The sequence below is a fragment of the Leuresthes tenuis genome, unplaced genomic scaffold (assembly GCF_036924035.1).
Source record: "Leuresthes tenuis unplaced genomic scaffold, fLeuTen1.0.hap1 SCAF_21, whole genome shotgun sequence".
Classification (NCBI taxonomy): Eukaryota; Metazoa; Chordata; class Actinopteri; order Atheriniformes; family Atherinopsidae; genus Leuresthes; species Leuresthes tenuis.
The window spans coordinates 4,329,590-4,351,701 of record NW_027325375.1 but is presented as its reverse complement, the minus strand read 5'-3'; the positions used below and the strand labels follow the sequence as shown (position 1 = coordinate 4,351,701).

At 38.4% G+C, this 22,112-nt stretch overlaps 2 protein-coding genes across 5 annotated transcripts in view; one reads left to right on the top strand and one right to left on the bottom strand.

Moving 5' to 3' along the window:
* Positions 1-6,094, top strand: part of dpysl3 (dihydropyrimidinase like 3) — a 40,184-nt gene extending 34,090 nt beyond the window's left edge. For 2 of the 4 annotated variants that reach the window (XM_072374491.1, XM_072374489.1), the window contains exons 13-14: positions 366-519; positions 4,343-6,094. In XM_072374491.1, the coding sequence (XP_072230592.1) occupies positions 366-519; positions 4,343-4,437 (249 nt within the window). In that variant the 3' untranslated portion in view covers positions 4,438-6,094. Of the gene's footprint in view, positions 1-365; positions 538-4,342 lie in introns of all 4 variants that reach the window. The other 2 variants (XM_072374490.1, XM_072374488.1) reach the window with 1 other exon arrangement.
* Positions 6,095-8,776: 2,682 nt separating this feature from the next.
* Positions 8,777-22,112, bottom strand: part of stk32a (serine/threonine kinase 32A) — a 65,269-nt gene continuing 51,933 nt past the window's right edge. The window contains exons 10-13 of the mRNA XM_072374799.1: positions 20,797-20,922; positions 19,176-19,304; positions 12,291-12,355; positions 8,777-11,637 (exon numbers count right to left, since the gene is read on the bottom strand). Coding sequence (XP_072230900.1) covers positions 11,526-11,637; positions 12,291-12,355; positions 19,176-19,304; positions 20,797-20,922 — 432 coding nt within the window. The 3' untranslated portion in view covers positions 8,777-11,525. The remainder of the gene's footprint in view (positions 11,638-12,290; positions 12,356-19,175; positions 19,305-20,796; positions 20,923-22,112) is intronic.

Sequence of the window (22,112 nt, the reverse complement as noted above, 5' to 3'; positions counted from 1 at the left end):
TCACAGATGTCTCTTTTTAACTCTTGAAGGAGCGTCCAAGATTCCACTGAGTCACGGCACTGACAGACATACAGACAATGGCTTGTTCAGCGACAGCATGAAATTTGATGTGAAAGCGCACAGAAAGTGTATTATGTGCTTCTTCCGCTCTAACCTTTAGAATGGTTTGATTATGTATGTCAGTGTTTGCGAAGGCCTGTTTGTTTGTGGATGTGTAAATCTGGGACTGTTTCTTGGAAGGAAGAGGGAGAAGTGTATTTAAAAGTAGGCCACAAACAGTTGCACAAAGAGCCATGTTATACTTAACATCTGTGTCGGGATTTGTTATAAAATAGCAATTTTTTTTCTTTCCTCACTACTTGTAGCTGGCAGTGCTGAGGGCAGTACCCAGGGGAATGTACGATGGCCCCGTGTCTGAGTTCTCCATGTCCCGTGGTGGTACCCCCTCAGCGTCAGCCCGCACCTCTCCCACCAAACAGCCTGTCAGAAACCTGCACCAGTCTGGATTTAGTCTAGCAGGTAACCCTGCACCATGTGGTGAGCCCAGCTTCTTATTAGAACAATTACTAAGCCTTTTATTTTCTGTTAATGGTCTTCATCAATTTCCACTGCATGTACAAACATCTAAACAGGAAGCATGTGCATTGTTTGGTCCTCCATCTGGCATCCCGTTGGTCTCCACTTCATGTTGTGAAGTCAGTCAGTGGGTCTACATGATGAGATTAACTCTATTATAGCTATAGTTGGATTATGCTCCTTATCTGAGCAAGGGTAATTATCCTTAGATATATGGCGGTGAATGAATCGAATCACTGGCATAATCCCAGTACGATAAGTGGCGCTGTACCCATTTCAACTATCGCTAATAGAGCCACTTCCGGTTGACCTCTTCACCACCACCAACAAAAACAAACTCAGGCATTCGAGAAAGATGGCGAACGAAGAGCAAGATGAAACTACGTCCCTCTACATTTCGTTCATGATGAGCATGGTTATGGCACTAACATTGTCTCCATCGACTTCCAGGTGATGATCCCGGGCAAAAATCTCGAGCATGCGCAGAACGCTCGATCCAATCCACCACATGCTTCTGCCGTCTACGTGCACGTATGGTGTACGTTTGGATCGAGTTATCTCGCGATCGGATTCAGACCCGTTCCGATCCGTTTTTTTGTCAGATTAAGGTGTCTACATAAACTGAATAACTCAGTCTTATTGTAATTTAGCCATTAATCCGATCAGATGGCACTCATGTAACCCCACTGAGTGAACAGTAATACAATTTTTAGCGCATTTTGATTTTCTTGAATGATTCATCATGACTTGACCATTGAGCATCAGTCTCAAGTCTATAGAATAACCTACTTATTTATCATCTTGCATGCATAGTTTTTTTTTTACACTGTGGGGCATGCGTTTGTCTACAGTATATTCCACTTTATTGTAAGATAATTCATGCAGTGTTTATATATGCATATCATCAAGTTGTCCGCCTTCTTACAGTGAGAAGAGCAATGGCAGTAAAATGGTCTTTTTTCTTTCTTTTTGTTTTGTCCAGATTTTATTGATTTGACATCAAGGGTTAATAACAATTGAATAACAATAATGTAGTTGTGACTTCTCTGTAAACTATTGTACAATAAACATATACAGCTGGTGAAAGTTGGGAGGATAGAGCTGTTGTGTGGCTCTATATCACAAACAGATGATAATTTGATTGGAAAAACCTTAACCCTTGGCCCCTACAGTGACAGGATACGGTGAATGCAATTTGCTTGCATGGTTTTAGTTCACTTGACTCATTGACTTACTGACTTAGAGTGAGCTGTTCTGAGTGATCACCATGTTCTTATAAGAGTGTTCTCTTGAAGAATGACAATGCTCTGATCCCGGGGGCCAATTTGATAAGGATGAAAATGATGTGAATGATAAGCTGTTCATGCCGTCACCAGATCACAACCCAACCAAGCACCTATTTGATATTTTGGATTATTGTGTTTGACAGCACTCTCCACAAAAACCAAGTGAGGGACACTCTTGAAAAAAACGTTGTTCCACCGCGGCAGTTAAGGGGCGCTTATTGTCTGTCAGTTCTGCTTCACATTACTTCTATCCTGAATCATATAAATACAGTAACAGTCAAAGCTTTTGGCATCCTACTCAATGGGTAACTTCACTAATACTGTTACATACAGTGTACACTCTGTGGTCAGAGAGTTTATTTGTAAAACGTGTTATTACTTGACTTGAAAGTATATCGCTTTTGTTTGATTTCCCTAACTTATTGGAATGTGTCATTAACTTTAATCATCTCTTAAAAAAAGTGTTTTTAACCCTTTTTTAAACCCCCCCTCCTTAAATGAAAACTTTCCATGCAGATCTTTACAACTACCAAATAATACTTTTAAGGCTGTTTAGGACACTCTGTTAATCTGTCTCAATTACAGCTTCTTTAATGGATTAAGCCACAGTAAACAAAGTTTTGCTGACATTTGCACTTTTATTTGAAGTCACGCTGGATAGGTTTTGGCTTAAGACTCAAAACATACAGTGTTTTCAGTTCAGGCATCTGGACACGGGCTGCTGGAAGGGCCGATGTAATGTGAGAGATCACAATAGTATTTTTGTTAGACATCTGTTCCATTGTGCGGGGTTGCTGAGTGACAACGTGATTGTGTCCATATGTCAGGTCAACACAGGATTAGATTAGAAACAGAAAAACAAATGTTAAAGAACTGAATTTTTGTCAATCTATCAAACAGTGACACTTTATACCTGTGTAAAATCATGGATCCTGTGCTCAGTGTTCCCAGTCAGATGCGGCAACCACTGCTAATTCTGTCTTCCCTGACAGACTAAACGCGTCCATGTGTAACCTTAATTCGGGGAGATCAAACTCGTTTAATTGGACAAGAACACAGCTGTATTCACTATGTTACTGATAGTCTTTGTAAATAAACATAGTAATCTTTTTTTTCGTTGGTGATAACCTACTTGTAAGTGTATAAAATTGTTTGGCCTTTGGAAGTGTTGAGCAATGTGTCTTTACAAGCATAGCTAATGTGTGATACCTCACTGAAGAAAAAAAAGTGACCTTTGCTGGAAAGAATTTCCAAATTTAAGTACATGTATTTGGAGGAGAGTGAGGCTGCTCTTAGTTTCCCAGGCTTTGTACTTCGTATGTGCTTATGCATTCTTGTGTATGCACATATGTTTGCATTCTCCCAGAATGAGTCTGTCTCCTGTCTGTTTTAGTTTTTCCAGGGATACCACCTGCAGAGTTGATTTACTGCTCTGGACGAAGATGGGAGGGGTTGTTTGATTAGACACAGTGTATCACAGGCTGACATCATTCTACTTTCCATTTATATACTCACTGATCATTTGTTTCAGCAGACAATCTGGCTCATCCTTTGGAAACACCATTCTTTATGTCAGCCTTGAGCATCTTTTTGTTAACAGTTAAGCAATACTCATACAGCACAAAGTCTGCTATAACTTGCTTTCCTCTGTCACTTTAGTGACACATGCTGTGCGTCATTGATAATAATATCTTTAAGAGCCTCCAGTGCTTGGAAAGTAACAAAGTGAGTGTTCAAGGATGTATACTATGATGGTATAAGAGTTACCATGTGTTGGGTAAGTCTGAAATGACTGACAATTGCCAACACTAGTTTCACTAGGAGACACCATTTTCCTTCAAAGTAAAGCAGTTCTGCATTTCTATTGCAGCAAAGTTTCGACAACAGCCGTGTATGTGCAGCATCCCAGGTGAAGGGGATTTGAGAATTTAGTTAGCTTAATTTTTCATCCTAGATTTTTCAACAGAAATAGAAGTTTTAGGATTGTATGAGTCAGGTCAAAGACTGGGCTCACACTGCGGTTGCTCCGTAGCTCACCACTGATCCATTAGAGTAGCTCTTGGAGAACACAAACTTCCCCCAGGACCAATAGCTTACTCTCGACATGAGAGAATGACAAGTTTCAATCTTGTGACTTCCTATATGTTGAGATGTATTTCTTAAATGTAAAACCAACATTTTGGCCATTACAGAGGCCCATAGTGATCCAATACTACACAACTGACAGTGCTTACTCAAAATAGCGTTACTCAAAAGTTTGAGTAATGCTGTGATATATTGTTTCCTGTTAAACAGCTTTGCTTTCAGAAGAGAAAATGAAACTTTTCAAAGTTTGGTCTATAGATTTCATCTGCTCAGACAGCCGACCACAGTTTTAACTGTTAATTTTTTATTTTCCTTGTTTTTATCTCATTTTCTGATCTCTTTGTTCTCTGTCCATGTAACACTCTTCATCTTTCTCTGCTTTTCTCTCTGTCCAGCCCCCCCCACCCCTGATGACATCCCTATCAGGCCTGCTGGCCGGCGTATTGTAGTGCCCCCTGGCGGTCGCTCCAACATCACTTCTCTTAGTTAAACAGCAGGAGGACGAGAGGCCGCTCCCAGAGAAAAACAGCCAGAGTGCAAGATTGTGGGTGGGAGGGAAATGGGGAGCGAGGGAAGGAGGGAGGAGGAGGAGATGCAGAGGACCATAATTAGTTAAAAGTTTAAAAAGCAAAACACTGAATCCTCATGCCTTACCTGTCACAATGCTACTATGCTCCAATGAGAATTGTGTCCCTTTTCCTGAAGAGTATTAAAGTGGTTAGGATATGTGCCACCAAAGCACATTACACCCGACTGGTTAAAGCTTTCTTCTCATTACACAGTACACCACACCCGAAGGGGAAAACATGTCCTCTTGGCACTTTGGTTTTGGTAGAATACATCAGTAAAACTTGGCATAATCACATTAAAACAAGAAAGAAAACAAACTGTGTACTCAACGGAAAATGGACACAGATTTTCTCAGAATGATACTATTGTTCTTTCATCCTGTTTGGCTTTCAATGTCACCCCCCTTTTCTCCATAGTCAGCAAAACCTAACACTAGATCCCACATTAGTCATAACCATGCGGTACCATTGATTAGCTCTAGGTGACATTGTATATATGGTAGACGTAATGTAGCTTTGTGAATGATGTTGTTGCAGCCTGTTTGGGTTTACAGGACCAAGCAAAGTGTATTTATCAAATCTGAGAGCAGGAGGGCTGCTGGACATGGACCTGCATGGGCCACAGTAACATGGGCGACGTGATCCATGATCCTTTCCCATCTCCCCCTCTGTGGTGTTTGATGAGTACCATCCCCATCACATACTTATTGATGTTTAAAATAACATCTGCTTGAGAAAAGACTTTGTGGAGACAAAAGAATACAAGGAGGAATTAGATGAAGGCTCTGACTATTCTTTATTTCCAAAAAGTTTATGTTAGTTTCTGTCCCCTGCTCTCACTCATTCTTGCTTTTTGAAAAGAAAACTGCAAGAAACTGTCCCTTGTATTTGCTTCTAGTATAGTGGCTGCTCTTGTAATCCTGAAATCATCATGACAAACAGAATGGTGGGCAAAAAATGAGAACCTGATCACAAAAAGTAAGAATTCACTGTCCCTTCTTGCTCCAATGTAACACGTTATGAAGAGCTTTGCAGCTCAGGGCACCTAAAAAAGACTAGATGCAATGACATGATTAAATATAACAAAAAACTGCTTTCAGATAACAGTGCTTAACCTCCAGCTTTACTTTTTCATTCCTGACCAAATTGGGCTCTCATTTCGGGACAAGCGGAAGACCATCATTCCCTTGTCATTCCAACACAACCCTCAGTGCATCAAGCACCTGCCTGAAAGTCAGTGAGCCCAATACTCTGGTTCTGATCCTGTTGGGGGCGCATTTGAGCTTTTTTTTATGTGTCTGCTGTTTCCTGATAAGGCAGAGAATTGTGGTGCAGTAAGGGAAGCTTTTTTTATTTTGTTGTTGCCCCCTTGTGGGGGAGGGTTGGAAGGATGTGCTGTTTTTATTTGGCAGACTGAGGCATGCACAAGAGGTGGTTTGTTGTATTTATGTTAGTTTGACAACCTTTGTTACTGTTTTTGTTTCTTTTTTACTGTTGTATCAAAACCCAGAGATGGCAGGTCAAAAATAAGGTGTGGACGTATGATTTGTTTCCTGAATAAACACGAGTTGCAACTGACATCTCTTGACTTTTTAATTAATGTTACACCTCAAGCTGCACACATTGAAGTATAACATAGAAAAAAGCGAATTAGCTAATCGTTTTTATTTATCAATAGAATTAGGCATATATAGCCTTAACTCACAGACTATACTTTTTTTTAGTTAAGTATAATGTTAATGATAAAAGATTATTGGTTTTCAAAGCTAATTACACCTTACATTTGGTTTCATATTGATTTAAAGTTTATATATATATATATATTGCTTTATTCCTCTCATGTTTAGCCTACTTATGGTACTTAATTAATTCAGGCTGATAAACTTTGCAGGACTATGTCTTCATCAATAAAATAAGATAAAATAAATGAATTAGAAATAAATTGATTAAAGCCTGAAAGTCCAGGAAGGGAACTTCACTTTGAGAAGTAACGTAACACATAATTTCTACCTTCGCCATAGTGAGAATATAAAGCTTGTTTCCAAAATTCATGTTTTTCAATGTAATTTTATTTCATTAAATAAATGGTACCTTGACTTTCTCAAAGTGCTTGAATGAGTGTCACTCACATTCAGGCCGTGCTTACAGTGAAATAAGGTCAACGGAGGTTTCTAGAATGGAGGCAAGCGTCACCCAATCAAAGTGGGACTTTTTCAATTGTAAGACATGATTGGTTAATTAGGCTCCATGCCCTGGAACTGTTTGTCTCAGGTTGAAGTGTTGAAGCTTCCAGCGTTTTTCTTAAAAAAAAACAATTGGCAACAAAAATATAGTAACTTTTTTAACAAACCATGGCTCCTTCGTAGATGTGAAAGTTGTCACTTCGCCTGGATCTCGCTATTCTCTTTCTTAGCTGTAGAGTCACTGTGGTGAGCGAGATGCAAGTGGAGCAACTAATACTTTTTTCTCTGGGTGACTTGTCCATGTAAAAATTAAGCCGAAATCACAGCAGAGAGGTTTTCTTTAGTTTAATGCTGTCTTTGTTGTTGTTTTTTTAAATGACTGCGCTAAGTAGAAAAACAGCAAAAGAAGGTTGTTAAACATGCCCTAAAACTAAACTTTTATCTAATTTCTATTTTAATATTCATATTATATAATGATATACAATAATTGATCAGAAATTAAATGTATTTGTAATAAATAATATAATTAAATAATGAAACATTCAATGTCATTGTAACTTTCCCTACGTCAACCGCCTGACTATTGCACCACCGTCTCGTGGCCGCTAGGGGCAGCAACATTTAAAGCTTCTCAAATTCGGCTTTGCTCTTTTACACTTATTGATGCTAACTACTCCCATCCTGTGGGTAAGCATTAACCTACAGAGAGACGCCACGGGTTTGATGTAAAAAAAACCCAAAACGTTTAATGTGAGTTTCAGTAAGATTCAAGCTTCTCTCTTGATGTTCTATAACCCAGTGGTTTTAGTGTCATGCTAACTAGCTTAGCTGCTCTAAAAAATTAAAACCTGCAGTTGAGGAAAGATGTTTACAGCTGCCTTCAAATAATACAGAAGTTACACTTCAGTATATCCATTTTTTCTTTTTTTAAGTGCACTGCTGCAACACCATTAATTAATTTAACAGTGATAAACTGCTCAGATCCGGTAAATATGACATAATGATAAATAACGTACGCTTAATGTATTCTAATTATATTCAATGTAAATAGAGGTGGTTATATAGAGTTAGTTTAACAGATACGGTAAAAATTTTTTTAACGCAGTGTTTCACACTGCTGCACATTTTCCTGTGAACAAAGTACTTAAGCCGTAGTATCACCTGGTGTATTCTAGTGGTGTAACATTATTACATGATATAGGTATTTTTTTGTCCATTCTTCATGAAAGAATGGATTTAATAGTTGAAATGATCCATGTCCAGAACACTTGGAAACGCACAGAAACTCTGCGGCACAGCAAGGTCAGAAAACGCTTTTTCTACTATTGTGTGACGTCACATTAGCCTCTGAGTTGCATGTAATGGGAATAATAACAAAATGACACACAAAGTTGCACGATGCTCCATTTCATAGACTGTATCACGATCCTGCACACAGAATCCTACTTCTCTCGTCCTCTGGAAGTGTGTGCGTGTGACTGCATCTGCACATTAGAGCCTTCAGAAGCTTCCTTCCTTTCTATATGGTGGTTAAAAACTTTGTGTGTATGTCTTCTAGATGACTTTAAGTATCTTTGGAAGACTTCCATGATACGCCCAGGTTCGCTGCTTATCTTAGGTGATGCCACACAGAACATACAGGCATTTATTAACTGAAAGGCCTTCCCCCAATTTAGCTACTAATGTGGAAAAATGCTGCTTCGTCTCAGACTGCTGTACAGGAGAGAAGGGACTGTATCCTCTAGATGACATGGGTAAGTGGTGGTCTTCAGTCTGTAAACCATGGATAAATGTGGCTAAATGAAAGGCAATATGAAGGACGAGTTACGGCAGTGACAAATTCTATTTGTTTCTGTTTCACTTAGTGTTGTTTGAAATGTGTATTTGTTGGTTACTTGTAGTACACATCTTGTATCACTAGAGGGCGGCATTACATTGAAGCCAGATGTAGAACAAGCAGCGACACTTGCTGGTGTTCTACCATTTCGCTCATGATCAGTGAAAAAGTACGATAATTCATAAATGAATCAGTTAAAATAAAAATAAAAAACAAGTCATAGCCATATTGGTTCAGAAAAAGAAAATGATTATTTAAGGCACACCTTAATAGTTTCAACTATTCCATCACATTTGATTACAGTAAACACACAGTGACAACTGAAGGACAACCAAACCTAAACGAGGTGTGGTTCACAGGTGTCGAACAATTCTGTTTCCAGACGAAATCAGTCTTTTTTTTAATAGACATTTGTTTTTCGATAAACAGTATTGCCTGGCCTAAATACTATTTTCATGCCAGCGGAATTCCCCCTAAAAATTATTACAAATCATTAACCTGGTGCAATAAATCCACCTCATTCTGTACTCGTATTAGGTATTTTAGAATAACCATTCCCAGATATTATTACACCAGGCACACCAAAGACCATACCACCCTACTTCACCGTCCCACTAACCTACAGTCTACGAGAAGCCACCTTTGGAACTGCAAAAATTACATTAGTGACAATGACAAAAACAACAACACAAAGGTAAGTCAAAACATTGTACCAAATATCAATGTGCCAACACGAACAAATTTAAGAGACTGAAATATATTCTAAATTGAATTACAAGAGATGAGATGCTTGAAATAATTTATCCATAATGCAGATAGATCAGACGTGGGTCTGTAGAATGATGAGGTATATGTAGAAATCACATTTGTACTGACGAACTGTGGAAAACAGCTCAGGTTTTTTCTATGTACAGATGCAGAATCTAGATGTGCATCATATCAACGGTCTAAGGCATCCTTCTGTAAACTAGGCAAGTAATGTTTTTTTTTTTTATGTGGCTGTGAACAAGTTCAAACCCAATACCAAACTGAGGGGTGTTGCTTTTGCCATCTAGTTGCTTCTTTGGGGTGTAATTTTGAACAACCGCCGAGAGTCATACAACATCTCATCTAATGGCACATACTAAATGTAAGTGATTGTATCCAACACAAAAGAGGAAATACATATTTGACTAAAACAAATTTCAGTGTCAACAATAACTAAAACAGAATCTTGTCCAGGGAGTCAGCTTAATCCGCATCTCCTAAGGGAGGAAGTATTCACTCACAGCTTTACAATATTTTCTATCTTTCTGTGCATAAATGCTACAATTAGTAAAGAAGCGTGTGCAAAGCAAGGTTCAGTGCAAACACAAACATCTACCATCTACCTTTTCTACTTGAAGACCCGGTTGGCCGTTTGCAAACGGAGGTGCAAGTTTGTCCAACCTGCCAGTGTTTGACATAAGCTTTCATCATAATATTTACTTACTTGGTTTGTCTAATAAAGCCTTTTAAGCCTAGTTTTTGCTGCATTTAAGATTCTGAATGCACTATTTAAACCAACCACAGATCAAGAAAACTGCAGCAACTTTTGCCCAAATCTATCACTGACATTCCAAATGTTGTAAACATACCATTATTGTTAGCTTAACTAGCAAAGCTATGCATAATGATCACTGCAACCGTTTATCTGCTGCTATGATAAAGTGAGCCATTCATGCTTAAGCTCAGTTAATCTCTTATTAGTCCAGTCTTAGGTGAATCTGGGATTTCTTTCTTGAAACCAAAGTTCTTGTTTAAGCTACTGACAGAATAAATTTGAATTTGTACAAACTCCCGTTTTCAGAAAAAGTGGGACATTTTGTGAAATGCATTTTCTTTCTTAAAACTGCAATCTGCAATTTGATGACTCAGCCTTTATTTAACTGGCGTAAATCCAGAGAAACGGTTCCCAGTGTCCTCCCTGTCCAACTTGGCTGTATTTAGAAAGTCTGAACAAGTTTCAAATTTTGGCGCTTGCAACAGACTTCAAAAAGTTGGGTGGAGGCACGTTTACCATTGTGTTACACCATCCCTCTTTGCAATGACACGTTTGCCTCATTTGAAAATAAAACCTCTGTGATGGATGCTCTTTTTACACCCAATCCCGTCACCCTGACCTGTGAGCGGTTTATCAGCTGACGGAATGTGAAATCTGAAAAATTGAGCTTCCTTGCCGGGCTCCCAACTTTTTCTGAGTGTGTTGCTGGCATCAAATTTGATAATTTTTCTCGATTTTCAAAATGCAGTTAAGTTGTTCAACGAAGGGACTGCTCAGATTAATAAAGAAGTTGCAGTTTCGCCGTTTTTATTTCATTTCATAAAATTCCCAAGCATTTCTGGAAAGGCATGTCACGCTTGGATCCTGTTTCGTGTAGATGTTGTCAGCCTATGGAGTCAGTGTGGCGAACACTGGAGACCTGTCATATCATATCTAAATAACCATATTTAACCTGAAAAATGTCTCATTACAAATCAACGTCACAAAATTCAGATTTCAGGCGTAGTTTACCAGCTGAGCAGGTGCGGTATTGTCTTCTTTTTGGCAAGGATCTGGCTTTTTTTCTCACTTCAGCATGCTGCCCAGAGGAGAGGTTGAGCAGATATTGGAGCACCAGAGTAACATAAGAGAGCACGATCTGAGTGACACACTGCTGAGAGTCAATCCTTTTAGTAAGAGCAAAGCAAAAAGCCGGTCTCTGACATGGCCGCTTCTGCAGGAGTCCATTTCACTCCAGCAGCTCTTGATTTCTTGACAACGTGACTTTTGTGAATGAACGGTGCTGCAGAAGGGCATACAGTGCTGCTTTTGTGTTTGTACAGAATATTTAGGAGTGTAGGAACATAGAAGACCGGTTGGGAGTGCATGTGCTGATAGAGCAGGAGGGGTCTGTGTAGCTGGCTCATCTACAAGCTGCAGGTGGGTGCAAATAATGAGGTGGGGTTCTCAGCTCTCGGATCACGAGGCCTATCCTGATAAATAAGCAGCTGGCTCAACGTTGTTGTTCTGTCCATCTTCTATCGCCTTGTTCTTCTCACTCGTGGATAGCTCTGAAGAGCTCACCAATGCCTTTCTTGACCTGTTTATTGAAAAAAAGAATCTTGTATTTTCCGAACATTTTTTCGGAGTAAAAAGCAGCAACAGAAACACTCATAGATCAATTCAACAGAATTTTCCGACAGTGCACATTTTGGTCACATTTACTGTTATTCCTATATTTCCCCAAATGATGACCAAGGGTAACCAACAATACTGATTCTCTTTGACAGGCATGTATTAAGTTACCTCATTGGTAATTTCATAAACATTTCTTATTTCCTCAGAATCAAAGTTAGAGAATATAAGAAATGTTAATCAATCGTTTTACTCTTGCCTTACCATACATAACCATAAAAGGTCACAGTTAACTTTGCTAGTCTGCCTCAACATTTTACCTGCGTGATATAAATATTGTTGACTGTGCCAAATAAAATAAAGGCCTTTTTCATTTAACTTAATTTTTATTTACCAGGGCATACACTGAAAATTGTGGAAGCAACATTGAATATAAATATATTGACTTTTGAATTAGATTTATTTATTAAAGGTGCGATTCTTTCTTAAATCCTTTTCATTTTACAACATTAACACTTGCAATGTTTTTTTCTTTAGTTACTACTTCAATGTCAGTTATTTCACAACAAGGCAGTATTGATTGTAGAAGTTGAAGGACAGGTCATGGAGCCTTCTTACTTTTCTCTGTTGAAGACAATAAAGTCTCTCTGGACATTATCCAAACGCTGCTGTAACTGCCCACTCTGGGGAGAGACAAAAACACAACATAATTCTTAGTTTCAGAGTTGATCACATTGTTTCGGTGTCAGTGTTACTTTATGGAATCGGCTGGCATGCAAGACCTCACACACAGCATAAGGCAAGATGTTCACTGCGCACACTATTTATCATGTCTTATCTGTTTCGGCTCCTTTATTGAGATGCCAGTTGAGGAAATCCCTCTAACTTTGGAGGACACTTGTGCTTTTATGCCTCCACCTGCTTGTGGTATTTGGCCCACTTCACTTCACATCCGGCTGTCATGCAAGCCTGTCCTAACACTGCTGTAGTGCCAAGACACGAAGACAGGTGCTTTCTCACACCCCAATGCGTGCAATGAGGAGGAAGGTCCCAGAGATGCATTTTATTTAATTATTTAAATACATATAGCAGACGTTAATATGCAACACTTGTTTCTCTAAATAAGAGAAAAAAAGTAAATAAATTAAGAACACAATATTCAAAACTAGACATGATTACACGTTTGCTGCTGAATTAACCAACATTTTACAGGTCTCATCATTGAGTTTAAAACAAACAGGTTGTGCATTCCAAATATATGCTCCTTTCACAGAAAAACCCGTCTGAGCAAAAGAGTTTACAGTTGCCACATAAAGCAGGTCGAGTGGATCTGCTGCAATTCTGTAGTTTCTTAATGCATACAAAGAGGTGGAGGAGCAAGGCCAATAAAACATTTAAATACAAACGTAATGCAGTGCAAATCAATATAGTTAAATAAACTTCTAAAATCTTAAAAAAAGGATTTTTAATGCTGTCGAGAACCTCCTTGGATTTGATTGTAGACTGGCTTGCCTGAGATCAGACAGTCAAACCATGTGACTTATGTGAAAATGTAATTGAATTTATAAATTGAGAGATTCAGATGCAGATGCACTTTTTTCATTTAGAAAAACAGACATCTTGTTTTCCTTCTTTTTCTTTTTCCATCTTTATTTGTGGTTAGCTTTTCTTAAACAGCATCTGAAGTTTGACCAGAAACGCAAGCAGCTGCATCATCGGTGCAAATCTAAAAGCTAAAAATAGGACAAATCTCACATAGCAAGGTCATTAATGCGCAGGCTAAAATGGATAAGATTTCATGTGGGAGAGACTTCACATTATACAATGACAATCGCACAGTTTGGGGCCCTGCAGGTATGAATTAAACCACGATAGTGATTTCTTCGACAGACTGAATTTTAGAACGTTTTGAAATTAAGTTATTGTTTGTTTTTGTTTTTTTCAAATTCAAATACACACCACCTACAATATCTTCTTTATCTAGAGACTGTTTCTACATAATCTAATAGTTGCTCTGATACAACCTTCGATAGCACTTTAAAATGAGCTGGAAGGAGACTGATAGCCATATCGTTACTCACCTCTGTATTTATAGATTTTAATGCTGGGTTTATCTATTTTTCTTTGAATCAGGGAATTGTCCAGTTTTAATAGAAACAGTAACAAGATAAATACGGGGACAGAATTACGATGTGACAACATTATTTAAAAAAAATATCTAGGTTATGTCTTTAGTTATTGATGGCTCTCATTAGATCTCATTGGTCAACTTCCCTAATCTCAAAGGAGTTGATATCATCTTCATCAGATTACAGATTTTACATTAGTTATATCATGAGGAAACTCATTGTCAGATCTTTAACAGATGAAGTAAAGAAGTTAGCAACCTGTACAAGGTCAGGGATAATGTCCTCACGGACTCTGAGCTCATGTTTATCATCAGTATTTATATTTTGCCTGTTTTTTTTAAATTTTTTTTTTGGCTTCTGATAAAACTTGAATGTCATAAATTGCTTTTGAGACACACAGGTCTTTAATGACTTAATTCCAGATATTTTTAAATATTCGTCATCATTACCAAACCGTACTCTGTGAATGTGGGTCTGGGGGAAACTAGCACAAGAACACAAGACTACATTTTATATATATAACTCAAGTCTGTGCGTCATTCACATTTCAATATTAACCCTCGACAAATTCCAAAACTACCATCTTAGGATCTTCAAAACTTTATACAGTAAATCAAAGGTTTGATTTTAACAGCATCATGAGAAAGGCAGCCCTCATCCTCACTAAAAGGTTCGAACATGTAGTCCATACGCATACGCTAGTTCCTCTCAAAGCTGGCCCATAAAACAACCAAACAGCTGATTTAGAGTCTGGAGCTGTCAGTCCCACAGCTCAGCAGAGAGGTCCTTCACAGGTGCTGTCACAGCAGGGAAGATGCTCCACTGCTATCCAAAAGCCATCAATTAGTGGCAGGAAGACAGTGGTAACAGTACAGAGGAAAACAGAAGGAAAGTAGTTGCAAGGGGATTGTAAAATTATTTTACATGCATGAGTGACAGGGAGAAAGTTAAGAAATATGGAACAGATCTATACTTGGCAAAAATGTTTATTGCAGGTTAGCCTGTTAGTTCCTGGGACACTATCGCTGCATTATACAGAAGAAAATGGAAGAACCAAACCCGTAAAGAAGATAAAGATCCAGACAGAGACTTTGAGAACAGGATGTACTTGTGATGACCACAAAAAGGACAAAGAAACCGAGGATAAATACAAAACTGCAGACCATTTGTCAAACATGAGTTATAGATGTGAGACGCAAAAGACATGATGGATGAGACGAGAAGAATGATGTACAGTCTCTATATAGCTCTCACAGTGGCGCATAAATCTAAAGGCAGGGCCATTTAGAAGTAAAAACACTGCATTTATCAATATAGCATTTTTAAATGACCAGTTTCATTAGGTCTGGTACAGGCATCCCCACACACAAGACATGACACGCACAAAACAATCCAGTCTGTTCTAATTTGTGGTTCCATCATGGTGGAACAAGCTACCGAATGCTGTTGGAACAGGATGTCCCTCTCTAACTTTAAAAATCTCTGAAAGACTCATCTCTTCCACGAGCATCTCAGCTCTTTACACCTTTAACACCCTGAAACATTTAATCCGGGCTCACTTGCCCTTCTGTATCTATTCTACCTGTACTGCGCCATTTTAATTAATTTCCCCACAATTAATTTCTTATTGTAGCCAAGAGACCAGAATTTCTTTACCATTGAAGCTTTAATATTATTTCCTCACTTGCAAGTTGTTTTGGATAAAAGCACTGCTAAAGGATTTCAGGTAAATGTAAAATGTAGTTCCAGCGGGGGGATGAGCATATATGCCATGCTGCCTGAAATAGAGTCTCTCTGCAAGGCTCAAACTTTTGCAATGTTATCTTTTGTGGTACTTATATTTTATATTTTATCTTTGTTTGTCTCCTTTTTTGATCTACACATAAATTACAATAGGTTCTCTTTTTTAGTCCTCTGAACTCTGTTATCTGCCAGAAATGGTTTCGCTAAGTATCTAATAACTACAACTGACTTGCACTAACAGAACAGAATCATTTTACATTTTATTTACTTAAAGGGAAAATTTCTTAAATTAATTTCTTAATTTCTTAAATTTCTTACTTAAAGGAAAAAAAGTGTGCAATACCTTTTTTTTTTTTTTTCTTCAAATGCTTCTAAAACCCTTTTCAGACGCTTATGTCAGCTCTTACCAAATATCATCCTATTTCAAATTTTGGCTAACTAAGTACACTCTGAAATTTTAATTTGCTACATTTGTCTCATACTTGATACAAACTTTTGACGTTTCACTTCGTTTTGAACATTACTGCGTCTTTTCGTTACCTAAGAAACGAGGACCTACATTGCATTGATGTTTATTTTTATATTTTATCTTCTGAGGATAAGTGAAGCCACACTCCATGTGCCCGTTTCCTTACTTTATATTTACACGTGGTTGTGCTTTATTTTCTGGTATATTCAAATTAGTGAGGAAAATGATCATGTGCAAAACAACAAAACCAAACAAAATTTAGTGGTAATTTTACATACATCATTTCATCATACAATATCACATCATGTTGCACCTGCGGGAGTCACAGTCCCATAGAACATAATTGTAATAATCTGTCTGTGCTCCTCAGAAAGCACACGGGTCACTGACACCAACGTACCGAAGGGAGACACCCTTACAATAACAGTTTAGCAACCATACAGCAAGATCCTGCCACATATTTAAAACACCACCACAACAGTCTAGTGTGACACCTCTCCGATCTGGAGATGTCACTTCTTATTTGAATTTCAAACATTAGAAATGGAACGACGTGTTAAAATTCAAAATTTGCTTTCTGCATAGAAAGATGCACTGCACCATTAATAGTCTGCATGTTAATCCAGGAGATGGAGCACTAATATTACCTTTATAAGCAAAGCTATCCTGAATTGATAATCACAAGATTTTTTAAAGTGTTTTACAATGTAGATGGGAAAGTAACAAAAACATTCCAATGTATGAACTTCTTTTGTGTTAACAATGATTGATATTTGTGACAAAAAAATGCTCAAATGCTCTGTTATGAGATCTAAGCTCCTATATTGTCTACACTCTCATGTGGAAGAATGACCACAGAATCATCCCTGCAAAGGATGAATGGAACAGTGAGCACATGTACAGATATGCATGATATATCTTCCTCATTTCATCTCTTTAATGTTATTTAAGAAAAAAAGTGTACATTGTAAAAATGTACAATGTACAGTGTGTGTGAGAAGTGTGTGTGTAGCTGCATCTTTCTGTGTGTGTAGAAGTTTATGCACCTACGTGTATGTCTGCTGTTATGTGTACAGAGCGCATAGGAAAGGGTGTGGAGGATGGCTTTGATTAGTGATTAAAATGGGTTTTCTGAGAGCTTGTGGCCTTGTGTGTGTGTGTGTGTGTGTGTGTGTGAAGTGCCAATTTATTTTGTTCTCTCAGCGCAAGTCCAATTTTCTGCTGTATATTATCAGTGATTTAATTGAGCTAATTCCATTCTACATTATGAGCATATCAGAAAAATAGGAGGGAGAGGCTGAGAGATTTTTTTTTAAAAAAGAGAGAAAAAAAGCAGCAAGGACGACACAGACTGCGTTGCTGAGGGAGTCTCAGGACAAAGGAGGAGTGCAAAGCTTGACAATGAGAAGAGAGAAATGAGAAGAAAGGATGAATATGAAAAAAGAATACAGAACAGAGTGGAGTAGAAGAAAAAAGTAGGCTGGGACAGACGGGAGGGCGAACTTCTTCATTCAATATTAATCTGCTATGGTTCAGCGATGCCATATAGACATCTACCTCTCTCTTTCCGCAACACCCGAAGCACTCACCCTTCTTGCTTTGTCTCTTTCTTAAATGCATATATCTCAAGTGGCCCCACAGGCCTTTGGTAAATGGATATGTTAAAGCTTTGCACAAACACAAAGTGATATTTATAGACAGCAAAGCCAGTATTTTCCCTGACTGACAGAGGCAAAGATTAGCACACACTGCAAAATATGATGCCAGAAAATTGTGTTTGGCCACAACAATTTGGACGAGCTCCAAAGAATGAGAGCTGCATGCAATGGCAGCATCATAGATTACAAGGAAAGGACTTGAAGTCTTAACACGAGGGGGACGAAATGCTCCAAAAAAACAACCAACAACCTGCTTTAAATCAGTAAAAGTTCCCATCAGTATGTGATACTTGTAGTTTTCATATTGCCTAAATGAGACTAGAATGTCTCTAAAAGTGTGTTTGGTTCATGCTTATTTGACCAGGCATGGTCCTTCATCTATCTCCATAAACATGAAAAACATTTTTTTCTGAAAGGCTGCTATCATTGTGTCATTATATCTTTGTCTAAAAGGGCCAGAGGATGATAAATGTTGTCTAGCTGCACACTGATATACAGACAAAGTCAAATCTCCACAAACAGCTGTCAGCTCTCATAAAACATGGTGCATTTTAGGGCCAGCTCTGACTTCTCATTGTGGGCTGGCATGTTAGGTCTAAAACACAAAGTGCTTTCCTTGTATTAGTGAGGAGTTCCACAAACTGTTCTAATGTGCTCAGAAGTGCCACACTTCTGCCACTGTTACAGCCAAGGGAACATTTGTATGTATTAGATTCTAGTCTCAATGGGAAGCTCAAAAGATTCACGTTTGGACAAAAGCCTAGAATTTAGAGTAGCTAAACGTACATAAACATACATGAATTAAGCTCTTATAAGGTACAATTAGCTGTAAAAACAAAGAGAACAGCACTGATCTGCTCCATCTCCTGTATAAGAGCACAAACAAAATCACTGCTTTCGCTAAAAGTGTCTATGACCCTGTAATGTGGATTTTCATCTCTTTCACCTGATTAAGAAGGTCAAATGAACCTTTCAGTGCTTTCCTAAATGCTTTTTTGAAAGTATGCAGAAGACTGGCGAGACTAACACAGCTAGCTAAGTGCATTATTTGTGTTTTGCATGCATACAGCTGTCACGGTTTTTGCTTTTGCTATTTATCCTGATGAAGCTTAGGGAAAACACAGCTCTACAATATGCCCTCATCCAGACGCAGCAAAATAAAGAGCAACTCGTCACTTGTAGTATGGTTAAATGGAACCAACGGACTGCTTTCCTTAATGAATAATATTGAGCCGTTAGATGGGAAGAGACCGAAAGAGCTGGTTCAGTATGACCTCAGAGGATCATATGTGCCCTTTTAAAGTTGAGCAAAATTATATTTAAACATGTCTTTTCTAAAAAGCTTTCAAAAACTATATGACATGTAAATCATTTGAATAATTTAAGTAATAAAATCCAAGTTTTCCAAATATGACAGTGTTTTTAGCTACAGACTTCAAGTGATCCGGGTGTCCTTAAAATCCTGCTTTAAAATGTAATTGATGTGTTTAATTGAAAACCTTACCTGTGGGGAACCATCAGATCCCTGGTCTCTGGTCTTTCTAGCAAGCCTTTTCTTTTTCTTGTGAAGTGGTTTGGACTCCAGGATCATTTCCTCCAGCTCAAAAGTGGGGTCACAGTTTAGCCTCCGTCTCTTTAGCAACAAAAACACACAAAGGGAAACATTTAAGCTAAAGGAGACGGCTGGTTCCTGTGGCACAAATGATACAGTCAGGAAATTCTACACAGCTGTGTCACTGCTGTATATGTCTGACATTTTTATTGGATAAATGATCGTGATGTAATCTATGGGTTGTGCGATATGTTAGAGTTTGATGAAATGTAATACTAAATAGGATGATGAAATTGACACTTTCAATGATGAATTTAAGTTAAATTACAAGAAGCTAATAAAGGAGACAACTGAATGCTTTGAGAAGGGAAACAAATCATGATGGTTGAGTTTCCCTCTATGGCCATACATTAAAAGTCTTTAACCAGACACGGGATTGGCCTGTTGTTACACAAGAAGGCACCGTCACTCCCCCATTGATCCCCATCGATGCTTTTTCTCCTCTGTGCCAGCCTGACTAATAAAGATATCTGCTGCTCTGCATAGACTTACAGTTAGATAGTCATTTGGATATTTACTTCCAACAGGCATCATTATGCACTTATTGATCTCTGACACTAAGCAGTGATAGAATGCAGTATAGTGTAATATTGCTTCAGTGTTGCATTGTTGCACATTTATTAACTTTTCTAAAGACACTTGTATAAAACTGAGTTAAATTACCTGTAGGCTTTCATTATAGGCACCCAGCAAACAGCCTCTGTTAAATAAGTCCAGCTACAGTTGGAGTCTGACAGCAGAGGGCAATGCATGTCAGTGTGCCGGCCGTGCAGCTTGACTTTCTCCACCCAACTTATCATAATGACTGCATGTAGACGTCTGCATGCTTTCTGCTTTTATCTGTGACTAACAGGTATACAAACAGTATTTTTGCTGTGATACGGTCTGTCAGGTTGGCTCTTTCCAAAATTCAAACCAGCCAATTTCATTCACTGAACAACTGAAGTATTCCTACTGTGTACTGTGTACAAAATCAACATGTCATCTGAGTATTTTTGGAGTCCAGCCGATTTAGCCTCTTACAATACTTCACAATATATGTAGCAATTTGGCCAACCCAGTATGTATGGCTGGTTAAGTAGGTGGCTTCAGATACAGACCATGTTTACACTCAGTGGGTGATCCGACTCACCCCAGCAGGGGGTGGTGTTTACAGCCTCACAGGGAAAGATGAGATGAGAGTAGAGGGTACTTCTTGCTACATATTTCTGTATCCATAGCTATGTCTTCTTTACAAATATAATCGTATAAAAACAAGTATTGGAAAAAAAAAACAGAGGGAAACATTTAAATTGACAAAATAATGTTGTTTTTTTGGATACACAGCCTTAAAATAATTACATATTATTGCTTATTTGTAGATGAATTGTAGATTTGGGATAGCCTATGTGATTAGCAATATAATAAAATGGTGAATGCTAGAAAAAACATTAAATTCAGTTTCAGTATATTCAGTTTAATATTTCATGGTGTTTCAGAGCAAGGTAGCACTCAGTTTATTTCTGACACTCACATTGGGAATAAAGCTTGGAGGAAGCTGTTTGCTAAGCACAGCGTCCCAGTTGACATCTGACATGTAGTCCAGATCCTGTAGCTCTGCTAGACAAGAAATTCGCTTCTGGACATCTATGCACAGCAACTGAAAGAGAGAAAAAGATGAGAGTGAGAATGACTGTCCACAGGGTGGCACGGCTGAAAAGTTAAGGGCAGAGAGGAGAGAGGAAACAGAGGGAGAGGATGAGAAAATAAAATGCATTTAGAAGGCAAATGGCGAAGAGGAGAATTCAGTGAGTTGTCAGGTATGAAAGATGAAGGACAAATATATTGAGCATGGAACTCTTCCCTGTTATGCTCACTTTCTTTTCATCTCCCACTCTCTTTTCCATACACACACGCACACACTCTCCTGTTCACTGTCTACGCACACACACTCAAGCACATGCAACTGGAATGCCAATGAGCTTCGAGGAGTCTGAGCACGAAGCAATGCAACAGTTTGACTGCAGTGGATAGCTGCCAAGGAAAAACCCAAATGCTACTACAACAGTGCATATTTTAGCTTAGCTTATTGTGACAAGAAGAATAGACTTTTGGCAACTCATTTTTAACAGACTGTTGAGATTACAGAATCGACTGTTAACATCCATTTATCATCTAAAGTATTGTAACAGATGTAACTTAGTGGTATGCAAATGTTAATGATATAAATGTTAAGTTAATCTCCATGAGACATAATGCCAAAACTTTAAGATTATCCTCAACATGTTGAGCAAGATTTGTCTGATATTTTTTTGTTGTGTACATTTGACAGTAAAAAAGCGTAAAATTTTGGCCCCAGAAGAAAGCCTACACAGCCTTCACTACCTTAGTGAACGCCTTGTTCTGTGAATTAGCTCATCAGGACTTCATCAGCAAAATTATCCAAATTTGCAAAACTTTAAAGATAATTCTCATACTCTGCGTTCCTGTGCTACCCGTGTGACATCATTTTCTGCATCGTCACCAGTCTATGAGGGTCCGCCAAGTTCCCCTGCAGCCAAACGCATTCAACCCGAATATTTGCTATGCATGTACCTGGATCAGTCTCCATTCAGAGAACATAGCATATTATGTGAGGACTCAAATAACAACACGGACACTTGATTTAAAACTTTGTTGGAAAACTGCTGTTATCCACACCTCATCTTACATGCTTGTGGATTGGCAGGCTGGGCCAAGAGGTAATATGGATTTTATATATATCTGCAAAGTTCCAATTGGGTTGCTAACATGGAAATCTCGTTATGAGTCCCCTGACTTGTCTCTTGTCCCAATTATCAGCAGCAATGA